Source organism: Rhinopithecus bieti, unplaced genomic scaffold (assembly GCF_001698545.2).
Source record: "Rhinopithecus bieti isolate Rb0 unplaced genomic scaffold, ASM169854v2 scaffold_47995, whole genome shotgun sequence".
Lineage (NCBI taxonomy): Eukaryota > Metazoa > Chordata > Mammalia > Primates > Cercopithecidae > Rhinopithecus > Rhinopithecus bieti.
Genome location: NW_016819498.1, coordinates 1,258,186 through 1,275,198, shown reverse-complemented (window position 1 = coordinate 1,275,198; position 17,013 = coordinate 1,258,186). Strand labels below are relative to the sequence as shown.

The 17,013-nt window shown below is 42.2% G+C and overlaps 1 protein-coding gene across 1 annotated transcript in view; it reads right to left on the bottom strand.

Annotated features, from left to right (window-relative positions):
• EML6 (EMAP like 6) overlaps window positions 1-17,013 on the bottom strand; it is a 261,918-nt gene that overhangs the window by 127,113 nt on the left and 117,792 nt on the right. Inside the window, exons 8-10 of the mRNA XM_017859044.1 lie at window positions 6,541-6,742; window positions 2,540-2,677; window positions 216-472 (exon numbers count right to left, since the gene is read on the bottom strand). Of these exons, the coding sequence (XP_017714533.1) occupies window positions 216-472; window positions 2,540-2,677; window positions 6,541-6,742 (597 nt within the window). The remainder of the gene's footprint in view (window positions 1-215; window positions 473-2,539; window positions 2,678-6,540; window positions 6,743-17,013) is intronic.

Below are 17,013 nucleotides of genomic sequence, written 5' to 3'. Positions count from 1 at the left end.
ACGTTCTAACTCATCAACCTTTCCTTTGAGTGTTTGTGATTCGTGATCTTGTGACAGAAAACATTCCTTGCCCTGAGGTGGGGGGGGGGGCTTTCCAGCAAAACCAGAAAACCTGCTTTACAAATTCAAAAGAGCCAAGACACTTGTCCTGTATTTCCTTCACCTGGTTCAAAATTTTGCTTTTCAGAAACATCCAAGGCCTCCACATGACTTACATGGCATTTTGTAGAACAATCGTTCTCCTGCACCATCATTAGTTTGTAAGTATTTACTATCCAAGGACCAGTCAATGTGCGTGATGAAACTAAGGGACTTGCTGCATTCTCCAATTTTCTTATACCTCTGGGCAACAGCATAGACATCTACTGGGCCATCATTGGATCCCACTGCAAGGTAAGAACCATCTGGAGAAAATTTCATTTCATGAATGACTTCTTTTCGATCTTTGATGTGAACTACTTCTGTCATATCTCTGTAAGAATAAAAAGCAAAATGATAAGCAGCAAATCCACAAGTAGAAAATCCAAGTTTTAAAATATATGTGTCAGAAAAAGAAGTGTGTTGAAAGAGAACCAAACCTGCAGGAATTAAAGGATTAACTTTTGAGGAAATGTATAAAATAGTATTATTTAAGATTTATGGCATTTTAGGAAATAGGAAAATAACAAACTGTTTAAATGATATTTTGGGCTTCCAAAGTAAAAACAAAAAATTTAATAAAGTCCGTATTTGTGATGAAGAGAGGTTGATTAATGGGTACAAACCACAGTTTGACAGAAGTAAGATCTAGCATTTGATAGATAAGTGGAGTAACCATAGGTTATAATAATCTATCATACATTTCCAAATTGGAGAAAATAATTCAAATGTCTCTAGCATAAAGAAAAAAATATTTAAGGGGATGGACAGCCCAATTACATTGATCTGATCTTCACAAATTATATGAATGTATGCAATTACATGTACCCTGAAAATATGTGTATCTATTATGTATCAATTTTTAAAGTTTATAAAATAAATGCATATTTGCTTTCATGTTTAACTACATATTATTTTCCCTAAAATTTTGTTTCAAAAGTTGGGGTTTGTCAAATTGTTTTAAAATACGCCAGGGAGAAAGGTAGAATATATCAAGGTTAACATAAACAAATCATCTTTTTTACACTTTAAGAAACTAGTGACTGTTAAGCTTGATACTTGTCACAAAAAGAGCAAGTCAAAAAAGCAGCTGAAGAAAATTACCTTTTTAAATGTTAAATTGTGATGTAATCATTTAAAACATTTCAGTCATGAATACAGTGAGTCACTGGAATATTTTGTTTTGTTTCTGACCAAATTCTTTTAAGAATTTCTTTCTGCTCACATGTGAAAGCTCACTGGGGTTGTTTTTTTCCTACAACTGTGAGACAGGATTATGACGACTAGCAGGTCCCCTGAGCCAGTAAAGATGGCTTCATCAACTCCAAAAAAACTGAATGCATAAAGAATTCCAAATAACCGTTCTACATAACAGTCCCTCATACCTGCTATCATTTATTAATAGCATTATAGTGTACTATAATGTCATAAAATAAGTGCCTGGAAATTTGTGTGTGTGTGTGTGTGTGTGTGTGTGTGTGTGTGTGTGTGTGTGTGTGTGTTTGTGTTAGGAGGCTTGAGAAGTCCATCAAAAAAGAAATCTGGTACTTAGCCATCTTTTCACACATCACTAAGCAGAGAAAGAAAATGTTCACTAGTTCAGTAATGACTTATGTGTGGTTCGTAGTGAGAATGTAGTGTAATAAACTGTGCTAAGACCATTCTCCAATCAAAGCTATGGAGAATTCTCTGTGCAAAGCGGGCAATATTTAATTTACAGTTGTATTTCTTTTCTGTAATTACAAAGCATGCGAGTCCAGAGAACAACAAATGCATTCAGAGGAATTACAAGGGTGGGTCATAATTTTTTCCAGTAAAAATTATATAGGATGTTAGTAAATAGGAAATATTCCATTTTAATATCAATTACGGGTAGAAGAAATCTTTTACTAAAGCTCACCTCTAAACATCTGGTGCTGCTGGATGCTGCTTTACTCTTTCTTCCTCTTTTCTTGGCTTACTACAAAGCTCACAATCTTTTATCTGAAACCCTTGGAATTAGATGTGCTTGGGAATTCATTATTCATTAGATTTTAGAAAGATTCATACACAATATATGATGTAACATCCCCATTGGGGGCTGGGGCAGCAATCTGTATTAAACACAGCAATTTTGCAGCAAATCACATGACGCATGATTATTCCTACTAAGAGAGTACTAGATTATAAACAACCTCACATCAGTTTGCTGGGTTAGACTATGCTGCCAAATTATCAAACAATTTTGTATTTTCAGAGTGTTAGGACTTTGGAATTACAGATAGGGAATCATAGATCTACAGTATTCCTATTTGAATGGGCAAATGGATTTTTCCTAAGGTCCTGGCATGTATTAACCAGGAAAATTGTAACATTTAACACAAGAGCATTTCTAAATACCATTTTCAACATCAGTACGTGCCTGACTCGGAGAACAATGAAAGAGCCGTCCTTCATGCCCAGGGCCAGCTGAGATCCGTCGGGGCTGAAAGCTACACTGCGAACCGCCTCCTCCATGTTACAGCGGGCGATCAAGGCATGATCGGCCAGGCTCCACAGCCTAGGCACAAGAACGAAGTCAAAACAAAACAAAACCAACTTCCCATGGTCATCGGCCAGCCCAAGGCAAGAAGGCCTGCTCACCACACCAACAGGAACAAGAAAAGACAAGAACTTCACACCACAGCCCTTTATCATGGCCTGTCAGAGAGTCTGGAAAGGTGTTTTAGTGCATCTTTGGGTCATTTTCATTATCTGAAGGAGACCAACAAGAATTATAAAGTGAGATAACATTTTCAAAGATTTTGAGATTCACAGAACAAAAAAAAATTTAAAGCTGGGCATGATGGCTCATGCCTGTAATCCCAGCACTTTGAGAGGCCATGGCGGGAGGATCACTTGAGCCCAGGAGTTCAAGACTAGTCTGGGCAATATAATGAGACACAGACTCTACAAAAAATACAAAAATTAACTGGATGTGGTGGTGCATGCCTGCAGTCCCAGGTACTTGGGGAGCACAAGCAGGAGGATCACTTGAGCCCAGAAGTTCAAGGCTGATCCTGCCACTGCACTCCAGCATGGGTGACAGTACAAGGCCCTGTCTCCCAAAAAAAAAAAAAAAAAATTAAATATTACTTCATACAAAATATTACTTTCACTTCGGAAATTAAAAGTTGTCCTTTATGTATACCAAGGGTTGTTCATCACACACACATGTTAAAAAGTACTTATAGGATAAGATGCCATTATTACTAGCTTTTTAAAAAGTATGCGCCAAACACAGCGGTTCATGCCTATAATCCCAGCACTTTGGGAGGCCATGTCAGGAAAGATCACTTGAGCTCAGGAGTTCGAGACCAGCCTGAACCACGTGGTGAGACTCCATCTCTACAAATAATTTAAAAAATAGCTGGGTGTAGTGAGGCATGCCTGTAATCCCAGCAACTTGGGAGGCTAAGGTGGGAAGATAGCTTGAGCCTAGGAGTTCGAGGTTGCAAAATGAGGTATGATCACACTACTACACTCCAGCCTGGGAAATAAGAGCAAGGCCCCATCTAAAAAAAAAAAAAATTACATATCAATATATATCTCTCTCAATATACATACATATCAACATAAATATATATCAACATAAATATAGATCTCTCAATATAAATATATATCTACATATCAGTATACATAATCAATGTAACCATACATGTATGCAAATATAAAAAAGTGCTTTCTGGTAACAGTTATTTCAGCACACACAGATTGAAATGTATGTTGCATTTGTTGGCCTTCCTAAGAAGAAAATGTGTCCGAGATGAAGAAGAGCAAATGATATCCCCGCTGTTGCTCCTCACAAGATCCCTGGGCGCCCAAGTGAATGGGTCCACTTTTATGGGGGTGGACACCTCACAGGACTCCTGGCCAGTGAGCACAGTCACTGCTGGAGAAGTGGCAAACAAGGGGCAAGTGCAGCTCAAACACAGCTTTCAGCACGCGTTCCCATCTCCACAACACCTAAATCCAGGCACCCCAAACTGAGTGAACCCAATGAAACATCTGAAGATACAAATAAGGCTTTACATGTTGGTTGCAATTGTGGTATCTGACTTCCATCAATTAGTGCTTTTTTAAAGATAGTCTTCTCTTAACACAAACTAGTGTCTGGCAGACTGAGAACCTAGAGCTCTGCAACAGATAGACAAGAGTAAGTCACATGCAGCACGGTTTCTCTCAAAGCATTCCGCCATCAGAAGGGATGGGGCACATCCCTTATGATGCTGAGCTGCACAGTAAATAGCTTACCAGTACTTAGGCAGCCTGTACTGTGCAGCCTTGAGCTGAGTACTTTTTTTTTTTTTTTTTTTGAGACGGAGTCTCGCTCTGTCACCCAGGCTGGAGTGCAGTGGCGCGATCTCGGCTCACTGCAAGCTCCGCTTCCCGGGTTCATGCCATTCTCCTGCCTCAGCCTCCCGAGTAGCTGGGACTACAGGCGCCCACCACCACGCCCAGCAAATTTTTCTGTATTTTTAGTAGAGATGGGGTTTCACCGTGTTAGCGAGGATGGTCTTGATCCACTGACCTCGTGATCCGCCCGCCTCGGCCTTCCAAAGTGCTGGGATTACAGGCGTAAGCCACTGCACCCAGCCACGTTCTTTTGTTTCTCTTTTTGAGACAGAGTCTCGCTCTGTCATCCAGACTGGAGTACAGTGGCGCGATCTCAGCTCACCACAAGCTCTGCCTCCCGGGTTCACGCCGTTCTCCTGCCTCAGCCTCCCAAGTAGCTGGGACTACAGGCGCTTACCACCATGCCCGGCTAAATTTTTTTTGAGTATTTTTAGTAGAGATGGGGTTTCACCGTGTTAGCCAGGATGGTCTTGATCTCCTGACCTCGTGATCTGTCCGCTTGGCTTCCCAAAGTGCTGGGATTACAGGCGTGAGCCACTGTGACCCGCCCAAGCTGAGTAGGTTCTCAATACCTCATCCATTATGCATGATCTCATGCTGTTTCAACCTTGTACTATTGTAAGCAATATAACCCTTGCTTTACTAGTAAAGAGACCATCACTCCTCAGTAAATGGTACTATCCTTCTAAAGTCACCATGCTCATCTTTCTCAAGAAATTATGACTTTCAGCCTTCCTAAATTTTAATACTTTGTATAAAAATGCATTACGGATTCTAGTCAAATTAATGACTAAAGGGAATAAGATTCTGGCAGTCAGGGCTCCTCAGGGATGTTTGCAATTCTGAGACTCAACAATTGCTAAAATATAAAAGCGAAGGACTTCCTTGAAATCACTTCTTTCTGGATGGGTATGAATGAGTTTCACAGGTGTCTGAATAAGTGGGAAAACTCAAGACTAAGAGAAAGAGAAAAACAGAAAAGGAGGAAGTGAGTCAAGTGAAGTATAAACCAAATAACCGTTTATGTCACACAAGGAGACAACAATAGTTGTTTTAGCTGTTCTCACTGATTTTTAGATCAATGAGGTTTTCATGCTTGGTAGAGATGGAAAAAATAGAATGAATGACTACACTAACTGTATTTTAGTTAGACTCATAAACATACAAAATAAGGGAGGTGGGAAGTAGTGAGCTTTAGTCCAATTTACATTGTTCTATTTTAGCCATTAAAACCCAGAGGCAGGAGCCATTCAATCCATCGATCAGTCTGTTCCTCTCACACTCTCCCTCTTTCTGGCCTGTCTGTCGTTGAGCATATCTAAAGCGCAGCACTAAGTAATAACATACTGAAACTGGAGTAATATTCTTCATCTCAAACATTTAAGTCGTATGTTCATTCCTTTAACAGGTACAAAAATACTGGAATCATAGGTCATTGTGCTCGTTTTAGCCAGTGTGCTCTCAAAAGAATAAAATGATCCATAGCAAGAAAGCTGGAGGCTCTGAGTAAACTATTTTCTCAGGCCCCATGATTCTTTGATGTGATGATGTGGTGCAAAATTTCATCTGAGACTTTAAAAAAAAATAATAGTTTACTCATGTGCTAAAGACAATTTTGAGAATCAGAATTTAAGTTCTAATGATGATGAATGAGAGAGTCTGTAACCAAATAGTAAAATCTCCATGCAGCCCCCGCAGAAGACCAAAGGCACGAGGGGACAACACGGTTTCATCACAGATGAGTGTGCTTAGCTCATAAATCTTCAAATAGAAAGAACTGGAAGCCAGCCTCACCAATATTCAAGTATTTTTCACTTCTAAAAAACATTTCCATGATTTAAGATGCAGCCAAGAAAGACAATAGCAGCAGCAAAATGCCAAAAACCCACTTGTTGGGCTAAAGGTCTTAACGTTTCATTTGGAAACTGTGTGGTTCTATTCTGCACTTTATCCTACTATTAATAAGCAAATTTGGGCAAATAAATCCATCTCAAAGAAGTCAGAGAGGTGACAGCGGTGGGGCCTCACCTGACAGAGCGGTCATCGCTGCCTGTCACAGCCAGAGGCTTCTTGGGGTGCAGGGCCAGAGCCCAGAGCTCACCCTCGCAGTGGCCCTGCAGGATCAACATCGGCTTGTCTCGCTCTCGCACAATCACTTCAAATATCTCACTGTCCTGGGTTCCTGCTAGAAGACGGTCTGCTTTCCAGCACACGCTCCGGATAGAGAGGCCTGACAAAAATAAGGAAAACAGAAGCAAATCTTCGTGCTATTCATACACACACAAAACCTAAAGTAAATGCCCTTTAACCAAGATAGCATCAAATGTGACACATCTTAAAGACTCCTGGAGGCAGAGAATCAACGCTGCCACCATTCTGTGTTATTTTATTATTATTTTTGAGATGGAGTCTTGCTCTGTCACCCAGACTGTAGTGCAGTGGCGTGATCTCTGCTCACCACAGCCTCCGCCTCCCGGGTTCATGCCATTCTCCTACCTCAGCCTCCCGAGTAGCGGGGACTACAGGTGCTCACCACCACGCCTAGCTAATTTTTGTATTTTCAGTGGAGATGGGGTTTCACCGTGTTAGCCAGGATGGTCTTGATCTCCTGACCTCATGATCTACCCGCCTCGGCCTCCCAAAGTGCTGGGATTACAGGCATCAGCCATCACGTCTGGCCCATTCTGTGTTATTTTCTTACAAGTGTTGGATGTTTCTTCCACCCCTTGTGATCTAGTTTGTGAAAGAGCGGCTACTCTTCCTGGACTTAGGATAACTATGTGTTTCTACAGCAGGATTGTTTGTTTTTATTTTTTAGAGACAGGGTCTCACTGTGTTGCCCAGGCTGGAGTGTGGTAGCACAATAGCTCACTGAAGCCTCAACTTCCTAGGCTCAAAGTGATCCTCCTGCCTCACCCTCCCAAGTAACTGGGACTACAGCTGTGCAACACCATGCCTAGTCTAATTTTCTTCTATTTTGTAGAGATGAGGTCTTGCTATGTGTTGCCCAGGCTGGTCTTCAACAGGAGAATATATTTTAAATAGTATATCTTAAAGTAAGTATAAGATGATAAATTGGTCTTTATGAAAACCTAACCTTCAGAATAATTTCCTTCTGATTTGCTATGAAACAATCAGTTCAACCTTTAGGAATAACACTATGTTAAAATTATATGTAGGTGATACTACAGAACAGATGATTATCATATTAAACAAGTTTAATACATATCTGATCAGAATCTAGAATATCCTATGGAATAAACAGATGCATCGTGTCTCAGAAATACGCAAATGAAATTCCAATTTCAGTCTCAAAATACCATCAAATATTTATCAATGAAAATACTATTCTTCACCGACTTAATTTATGGAATCTTCTCCAAAAGCATAGTACTCCTTTAAAGTCCACACTTCCATCTCAGTAGTACTATTTCATCCTCCCTAGGCAGGTCCTCACTTGCCTGAGTCTCAATCTCTTGGATTTTTTTTGCCGTCTGTTCCATTCCTTACCGGGTTTGTTATTTGTTTAGGCAGTGAATTTTCTAATCCGAATTAGAAATACCGAAGCAGTATCACTTTCCTAACTACTTTAAAACAAGGCCAGGATGTGATGGGCTCCATGTTGCCTCCCCAGCAGGCACCGTGTCTCTGGGATAGAAAGTACCAGAAGCTCGAGGACCCAGGCTCTACTCCTGCTCTAGGCCCAGCTGGCTAGACACAGGAATGTTCCCTCCTTGCTGGGGACCAATTTTTTTCCCCTTAAGATGTAGACTATAATTATGGTGACTATGTAACCTGCCATTCACAATTAGAATGCCTTTAAGAGGCTCTAAAACTAAATTTACATAATATTTTAAAGTATTTGACTAAGGAATAGCTTTCCTATGTTGAAAGACCTACTAAATAGTTCTATCAAAATATTTTCAATTATAAAAGTCTAAAAACTGTTTGCTGCAAAATCAAAAATCTGGGGCAGAGAGATGAATAGGCAGAGTGATGAACAGGCAGAGTACGGAGGATTTTTAAGGCAGTGAAACTATCCTGTGGGATACTATGATGGTAGAGACATGTCGTTACACATTTGTCAAAACCCACAGAACGTACACCACCAAGAGCGAACTCTAACGTGAACTATGGCCTCTGGGTGATAATGACATGTCAAGGTAGATCCACCCACTGGAACAAATGTACCACTCTGATGGGGGACATTGATACTGAGGGAAGCTATGTATGTGTGTTGTGGGTAGGAAGGGGTATATGGTAAGTCTGTATACATTCTCGATTTTGTTCTGAACCTAAACTGCCCTAAAAAATAAAGTCTATTAAAAAAAAAAAAATGGCCAGGCATGGTGGCTCATGCCTGTAATCCCAACACTTTGGGAGGCTGAGGGAAGCAGATCGCTTGAGGCCAGAAGCTTGAGACCAGCCTGGCCAACAGGGTGAAACCTCGTCTCTACTAAAAATAGAAAAATTAGCTGGACATGGTGGCATGCACCTGTATTCCCAGCTACCTAGGTGGCTGAGGCATGAGAATGGCATGAGCCTGGGAGGCAGAGATTGCAGTGACCTGAGATTGCACCACTGTACTCCAGCCTGGGCAACAGAGCAATAATAGTGTCTATTAAAAAAAAAAAAAAAGCCAAGACAAATACTAAGCCAGTTGGGATGCTGGGACAACAGAAGGGGTAATTTGGGGTATATGGACACCCTAACTATAATCTTCATCTTAATCACCTCACTGTGGTCTTGAGAGAATCCAATGAGATAATGCATTTATTAAGAGAAAGTAGTTTTTCAAAGCATAAAGCTTGAAACAAATACATGAGATAACTGTCCTTACTCCTTGCTCTGAATTCACTGCTACAGGTCTTGAAATGGCGGCAGAAAGCACACAGGCAGATGCATTATTCCCGCCGGGAGAAGTAAAGAGAGACACCTTGGCAACACTAGTTCAGGATCAATTACTTAAAATCCTCCACTGCAAACATCAGGATGTCATTGCAAGCTGACAGGGCATGCAGCTCAGCAGCAGAGAACCACACGGCCTTGCTCCCACGATCCTGTTGCTACTGGCTCCCCTCTTTGTCCTGATCTCTTTCCTATCCTTTTTGGGGTTTCATTACCACTCATGAGTCAACATATTCCCATTTCCTCCCTGGTGTTTTTCTCAGTTCCTGCAGGGGATTGGTAGGAGGGGCTGAATTAGTTGTCTCCCCAGCAGGCTTTGCATCATCTAGTTTTATTACACAAAGGGTTTAATGCTTTGCTCTTCGCCATTGTCAGGAAGGAGGGAGAGTCGGTATTTCAACATCAGCAAAAAACTATCTACTTTTACTGTATTTATTGTCTGCTTCCTCTCAGTAGAATAGAAAGGTCTGTGAAGAGAGTTTTATCAGTTTTATTTACTGCTGTATCCTCAGTAGCTGGCACAGTGACTGTCATGTGGTAGACGCTCAACAAAGAATTACTGAACAAATGAAATAAAACATCAGAATCAAACATTTGAGTCCTTGGAGATGCCAAGAAATAAAAGATACCACCCCTGTTACTCAGTAAGAATATTCAAAGAAGGGATATATTCATTCCTTTATTCCAGAAATTTTTATTCAGCACTACTCTGTGCCTGACACTGGAGCTTAACAGTGAACAAGACAGGCTCCTGTCCTAATGAAGATTACATTTTAAAAGGGGCCAGACATATGTAAGCAGATATCCATGCATCAAAAAACAACTAAAGTGATGCAAATGTGTATGTGTACCTATATACACATACACTGTATACACACATAGACATATACATCTAAGTGATATGTTATATATTTTAACTGTTACTAAATATTCAGATCATAGTCCTTTTATAATGCCATTGATTGTTTTAAAGACAACGGCCCTTTTCCAGGCAGGCCTGGAATCCATGGATTCATTGTAAGCATGAACACACCAATTCTCCCAAGGCCTCCAACAGCATGTCTGGTCTCTCAAGGCCAAATGACTTGAATTCCTCCCAAGGACCTGGAGCTGTATTTGGTCAAGCATACATTTATGCTTTATTACAGAAAGGGTTTAATGCTGTACTCTTCAGCATTATCAGGAAGGAAAGAGTTAATGATATTCCAACATGAGCAAAAACTAAATAAACTACTTTTTTACTGTATTTATTGTCCTGCTATTTTTTAACCTTATTTGGGGGAACAAATTCATCAAGGAAAAAAGATTATTATAACTACCCACAACCTGGAATTAAATATTGACATTAAGTATATATCTATATATACTCTATTTAAAACAATTTTAAGAGGCTCAGAAACAAAGATGAACCTTCCAACGCAGTCCAGACTAATGAACCAGTCAAGTCACATGGCACTCAGTGTTTTTCGGACCACATCCAGGGAGCTCTTGCATTCCTCAGAAGAGTGCCAGGGTCCTGGCAAGGAGAGGGCCAGGAAATGGGACAGCAAGAGGTGGGAGTCTGAAGATCCCACTGCTGTATTTCCCTCGGCACCTCACCATCTCCGATTTCATTTAAAAAAGGGTTCATTTGAAAAAGGGTTCCACTGAACTAACCAATGTAAGGGCGAAGCTTAGCAAGGATTATTTCTGGCTACATATGGGTGGAAGGGAAGAGAACCAGAGAAGGAGTTGCTACATTTTCATTGCTTACAATATCAACTTTATGAGCTGTGAACATTTTCTCTCAGAGAGCAACTGGGTCTCTCCATAAGTACTCAGTTCTTTAAACACATCAATTGTCTTTTGTCACATCAGACAAGTTGACCTCATGGGATGTGTCTACCAGGCGATAGATACAATACCAGGTCACTCTCATTCCTAAGATAACCATTTTAAAAAGGAAGACATCGGGGGTCAAAAGCCATATTCATGTTTCCTAGTAACATCCCATTTCCATCCTTTTTAAACCTAATTGTTCTTCTACATGCAAGAGTGGTAAAGGGAACCACACAGTCTCTTCTGGGAACCTTCTGTTGAGACCTTGGTGAATGGCACAAAGTTCTGGCATTAATTCAATTCTCCTGTCTATCCAGGCTTAATTTTTTACTTCTGACACAAACCCAGAAAACAGAAAGGTAATCATGATGTCCTAGTTGGGCTGGCTAAGGCAGCTGCAGCATTAGAAGGCAACAAAGCTGTCTTACACTCCTTTATATTCTGCTCTGGGAGTCAGAGAAACATAAGCTAGTATTTGGAATATGGTTACAAACCTAACAGTAGTTAAGAGAAACAGGAGAAACCATCCTAATTATTTAAAACCACAGAAGTTCTCTTTTCTGGATAAATACACATCATTGTTACTTTTGACGGTATGAACTGAAGGCGTTTTACCACACAGATGAGGTGTCCACATTTGGGCACCATGCCCTGTGCCACTTGTGATGAGAAACGTGGAACTTGGGTCTGTGCTTGGTACAGAGAACCAGCAGATGGCAGTAGAGAGCAAACCACCCACCTAAACCAAAAAATTCTTTAATGCCAAGACCAAATTCTCACCAGTCTGTGGCCCTGATTTTATATTCAGACCAGAGAATATAGACAGCATCCTTCCAATCCCCTCTGCTATAGTCCTGAAGCCTGGCCATGGGGAGCTCTCGTCTGTGAGTATCAAATCAGACCTCATTACTAAGGGACATTGCTTATTTTCTACCATGAGTTTATCTTCAACAGTTAAAGATATGAACTGGATTTATATACCAGCCCTTGCCAGCTGTGTGACATGGTAAAATATTTAGTCATTCATATCGTTAGTTCCTCCATCTGTGAAGTGGAGATATTAGCACTCACACTTCATAGCATTGTGAGAATTCAATGCAACAACACTTGAGCCAGTGTCTGGCACCGAGGAATGAATCAATATGTTATGCTATTATTTTAACCCACAGGGTTTTGTGCCAGGATCATTTTATTAAGTTTACATCTCAGCACAGATCAACTTCCTGTATGTGCGGTCACATCAGAGCCCTGTAAGGTGGCAGTGCCAGGAACTATGGAGTGTCCCATGGACCTTTCCTCGAGTCTTAGTTACTCTGCCTTATATTACAACTTAGTTTTTGTCATTTGCTATTATAATTTTGATCTGCTGCCACTGCAGACTCGCAGAGGAAAAGGCTATGTTCCAGTACACAAAGAGAACAAACCATCTGGGGAAGAAAATGGCCTTTTCTCCCAATTATTTGGTCCAAAAGGGGAAAACTGAAAGCAGGGAGAGACTCGTACTTAACAGTGTTCTTAAAACCCGTGTTCCAAGGCCTGATATGGTAAAGGGCCAAGCATGGTTGTTCCCAACCCTCGGTGTACACCAGAATCTACAGAGAGAGCATTTAAAAGATACAGATGCTTGTGCCCCTCCCAGATATTCCTCCCAGTTGGTCTGGAGCAGAGCAAGACTTCATTACTTTTAATTTCCCAGGGCTGAGAACCACCGCCTGCTCAAGTCATTCCCCAGCTACTATGTTCTCACATGTCAGACTGTTGAAAATTCAGAGTGCCCGGCAGGTCCCCAGCTGATTCTAACGCAGTGGTTCTTCAGTCACATGCTGACAAACTCTACCCCACTGGATAGGAAAGCCCAAGGATGATGAGCAAATGACGACCAAGACAGTATCATCTCTGAGAAGTCGACTTTGAGTTAAACAAGCAAGCCCTGCAGGTGGGCAGTAAGGATCCTCACCAACATAACCGAGCCCTGTGCCTGTGAATGCTCATACGTACTTAGAAGGTGGTGTTATCATTAATCCCATGGACAGCGCCGGGCCCTCGATGGGGCTAGTAAATACATGCTGAACCAATGAGGAAATGACAGTATAGAAAGTTTGTATTACTTGCCTCAAGTCACAGAGCAAGCAAGCAATAGGGAAAAAAAATGAGGATTCAGGCAGTTCAAGAGTGGCATTAATACCGTTCCCCACAAAGTTATTTCCTGTCTCTGTGAATGTATGCCCAGGACATAGTACTGAAGGTGAAACAAGACACGGTTGTAGCTGTCCCCTGTAAACCTAACTTTACTAAGGATGCAAAACCAGGGAATGCCTTGAGTGCGAGAGGTAAAAGATAGTAAGAACAAGAGAGAGAGGAACAGTAATTTCACCCAGACTTAAGAGGGAGTATTGGGAGAGGATGTGGAAAAGACAGCAGAGACCTTCAAAGCCCCCTGCCCTTGCAGCCCCTCAGGAAGGTGTGGCTGAGGCCACGTAGGGAGCCTGGAGCCTGGGCACAGGAGCTCTAAGCCTTGCGGGGGCTTCTGATGTCCTAAGGGTAATGCTGAAGACAGATTTTGGAAATGTGAAAGAAATGCAGGAGGAAAGACATACACCTCCCCAGGGATTCATAAACACCGATGATTTCAGAGCCTGGTACAAAACAGACGTGTGGGGCCCCTTGCTAAAAAATGATTAAGAATTCCAAGGAAGTGACAGCAAAGCATGCAACCAACCACAGGGCCCTCGTGAGCACGGGGCCCTGTGTGACTGCCCAGATCTCGGCCTAAGAAGCCTCCCTGCTAGGGGATCCCCAGGGGAGTTTGAGGATTAAATGGGATCCTGTGTGTAGAGTGTGTACCACAAAGGCCACCACAGAGTGGGCATTCAGCACTGGTCCTGAGCTGGGAGAGTCGCAGGGCTGGGGTTGCAGGTCATCCTCAGTGCAGACTGCCTATGACCTGCTGCTCCTATTCACAAAGGCTCCCTGCCTGAGAATCTCCAGCAGAATTCATAGGGAAGGTTTCTTTTTACAAAATCTCTGCTTATTTCAAAACTCACTCCACAGGATTCAAAATCCTATAGCCACAGGAACTATGAAAGATCCACAAAGCCTAGTGAGACATCAGAAGATGAGAACACACAGGCAAGCCCATGGCCTTCCACCCCGGGAGGGAACCCATCCAGGCTAGCTTTTACATAAGGCTGGCTCAGGAGGGGTATTTACAGGGGAATTACTACACAGCAAGCCAGGCCAGCAGCCCAGACACCATGTCCCACATGGAACCTGAGCACACAACGCCACCACATCTCCTGGCTGCCAATCTGTCTCCAGCTCCTGAGACACGGGCCTCTGCAGTGTTCCTCCACCTTCTCAGCAGAACAGTGAGGCTGAAGGGCATGCCCAAAGAAAAGCGGTGGGCACACAGGGAGAGTGGTGACAGTCGCAAGGAGTCAAGAGGTGAGTAATGGAGCCACCCGCGGGACCGGAGAATAGGATGTGCTTATTTTGCTTCTATCGTCAACAAGGGTGTTCTCTGGTTTGAGAGTTGGTCTTTTGGATGTTCTCTGCAAGGGTTCTTGACAACAACACTATCAACATTTGGGGCCGGGTAATTCTTTGTTGTGGTGACTCTCCTGTCCATTGTAATACTTTTAGCAGCATCCCTGGCCTCTATCCACAGATGCCAGTCGCAACTCTGCAATTGCGACAATCAAAAATGTCTCCAGACAATGTCAAACGTCCAAAAATCACTCCTGGTTGAGAGCTGCGAGACTATCTGACCATCACGGTACTCTGAGGAATAAAAACAGTAATAAGCATGAACACTGCGGAACCACCACCTGGGCTCCCACCTCCGATCCTATCCCGCCCCAGTCTGCTCTCTGCTCTGGGGCAGGAGAACTAAGTGGAGATCCGATCATGCCACATGCCTCCCTAAACCTCTAAGACCTCCTGTAGCTGGCCCTTGGAGTGCGAGCTTACGTGTCACAGGTTGACACAAAGAAACCAAGTTATCTGTTCCTTCTGCGTCCTCATCACTTGCGCTCTTCCACAAGGCTCCACTCTCCAGTCCTACGACACTTTTCATTTACCCGACAGCTACTTCCAGGACTCCAGCACACACTAGGCACATCCTAAGTGCATGGGAGGCATCAGTGAACAAAGATCCTTACCTTTATGGAAACAGACAATAGCTAAGAATGTAACACAGAAATTATACTGTATGTTACAAGGTGAAAGGTAGACCTGGGAGAAGGGGATTTGGAATACTTGGAGTGGTGGAGGCAGAATGAGTTGCAATTCTAGAAGAGGTCATCAGCCCAGGCTTTATTTGAGCAAAGGTTTGAAGGAGAGGAGGGAAGTAGTCATGCAGATTCTAGGCAAGAGTGTCACAGGCAGAGGGAGAAGGCTGGGAGGGCAGAGAGGGGAAGGAGCAGACAGGGCAAAGCAGAGCAATGGGGAGGGGTGGTGGACTACCATAAGGACTTTGACTCTGGGTAAGATGAATCATTGCAGGGTTTTGAGGAAAGCAGTAATGTGATCTGGCTCACGTAAAGTTCAAACAATCCCTCTAGCTGCTGTGCAGAGGATGGTGGTCGAAGCAGGAATGCAAGTTATAAAGCAACTGCAGTATTCGATGTGAAAGATGGCGGTGGCCCAGACCAGGGAAGGGGCAGTGGAGATAGTGACAAGTCGAAGGGCATCTCATGTCCTGGAACTTCGGCCTCTAATTCTTGCTCAGTGATTCACCTAATGAAGGATCTTTCTGGATTCGGAGTTTATAGTCCATTAGACACAACAACAACTCAATAAATAAGTGTTCGTAGTTAAAACAAAACCCACAGAACGCCCCCTACCTCCACACACCCCTTAAATGTAATCATGACTGAAGTATACTTTTCAGGACTTCCTATTCAGTTCCTAGGCACTTAGATGTTTAATAAATGTTTACTGAGTGGACAAATAAGTAAATAATACATCTTATACCATGTGAATAATTACTGTATTCCTTCAGTCAGAATCAGTTATAACCATTAACTCAAAGTGTTTTATTATCCTAGAAGTAATTCATTTTGGTTGATGGACTTTAAGAATTTTGGCTTTTCTTGCCAGTGCTATAAGTTACTTAAGCTTCGTTATTTTACCCAGATGATAAATGTGCTTTAAAAGTGATCAGACTCAGCATGCACTGTCATGAAGTTTGGTGTGAGGTATGAGTGAGTGACCTCAGTTTACAATTAGCTTGATGCTAATGACCCTGGGCCTCATTCTACCATCCATGAAGTAAGGGAGTTTCCCGCCTCCCCCGCCGCTACCTTACATCCAGGGTCTGTCCCAACTTGAAAATTCCAGAAGTTTATATTCACTAAGATGTATACTGGAGGACAACAACCCCATATAGCTGAAATCCTTTGGTGCCAGATGCATTTTGGAATTCAGAAAAATTCGGATTTTGTACTTGTAATATATCCAGCAGAAACTAAGGCAGCACCTTGAAATTAAATATTTCCATAACAAAATATATAAAAACACCCAATAGCCTCATAACGGGTCAAGTTTTGCTGCCACATTAGTTATTTAAAAAATCTTCTGGTATTCTGAACTTTTGGGCTTTCAGAATTGCTGATGAAGGATCCTGGGTGAATTAGGTTGTTGGTTTCTATCATCTTGTGTTGTTGCTAAAGAAACTTGTTTGAACACCTAGGCAGCAAAAATCCAGTAACTCACAAAAGATGCACAAAAGTCACTGGTGCAAGTAAAACGCTACAATTCCCTTCACTGAGGGAT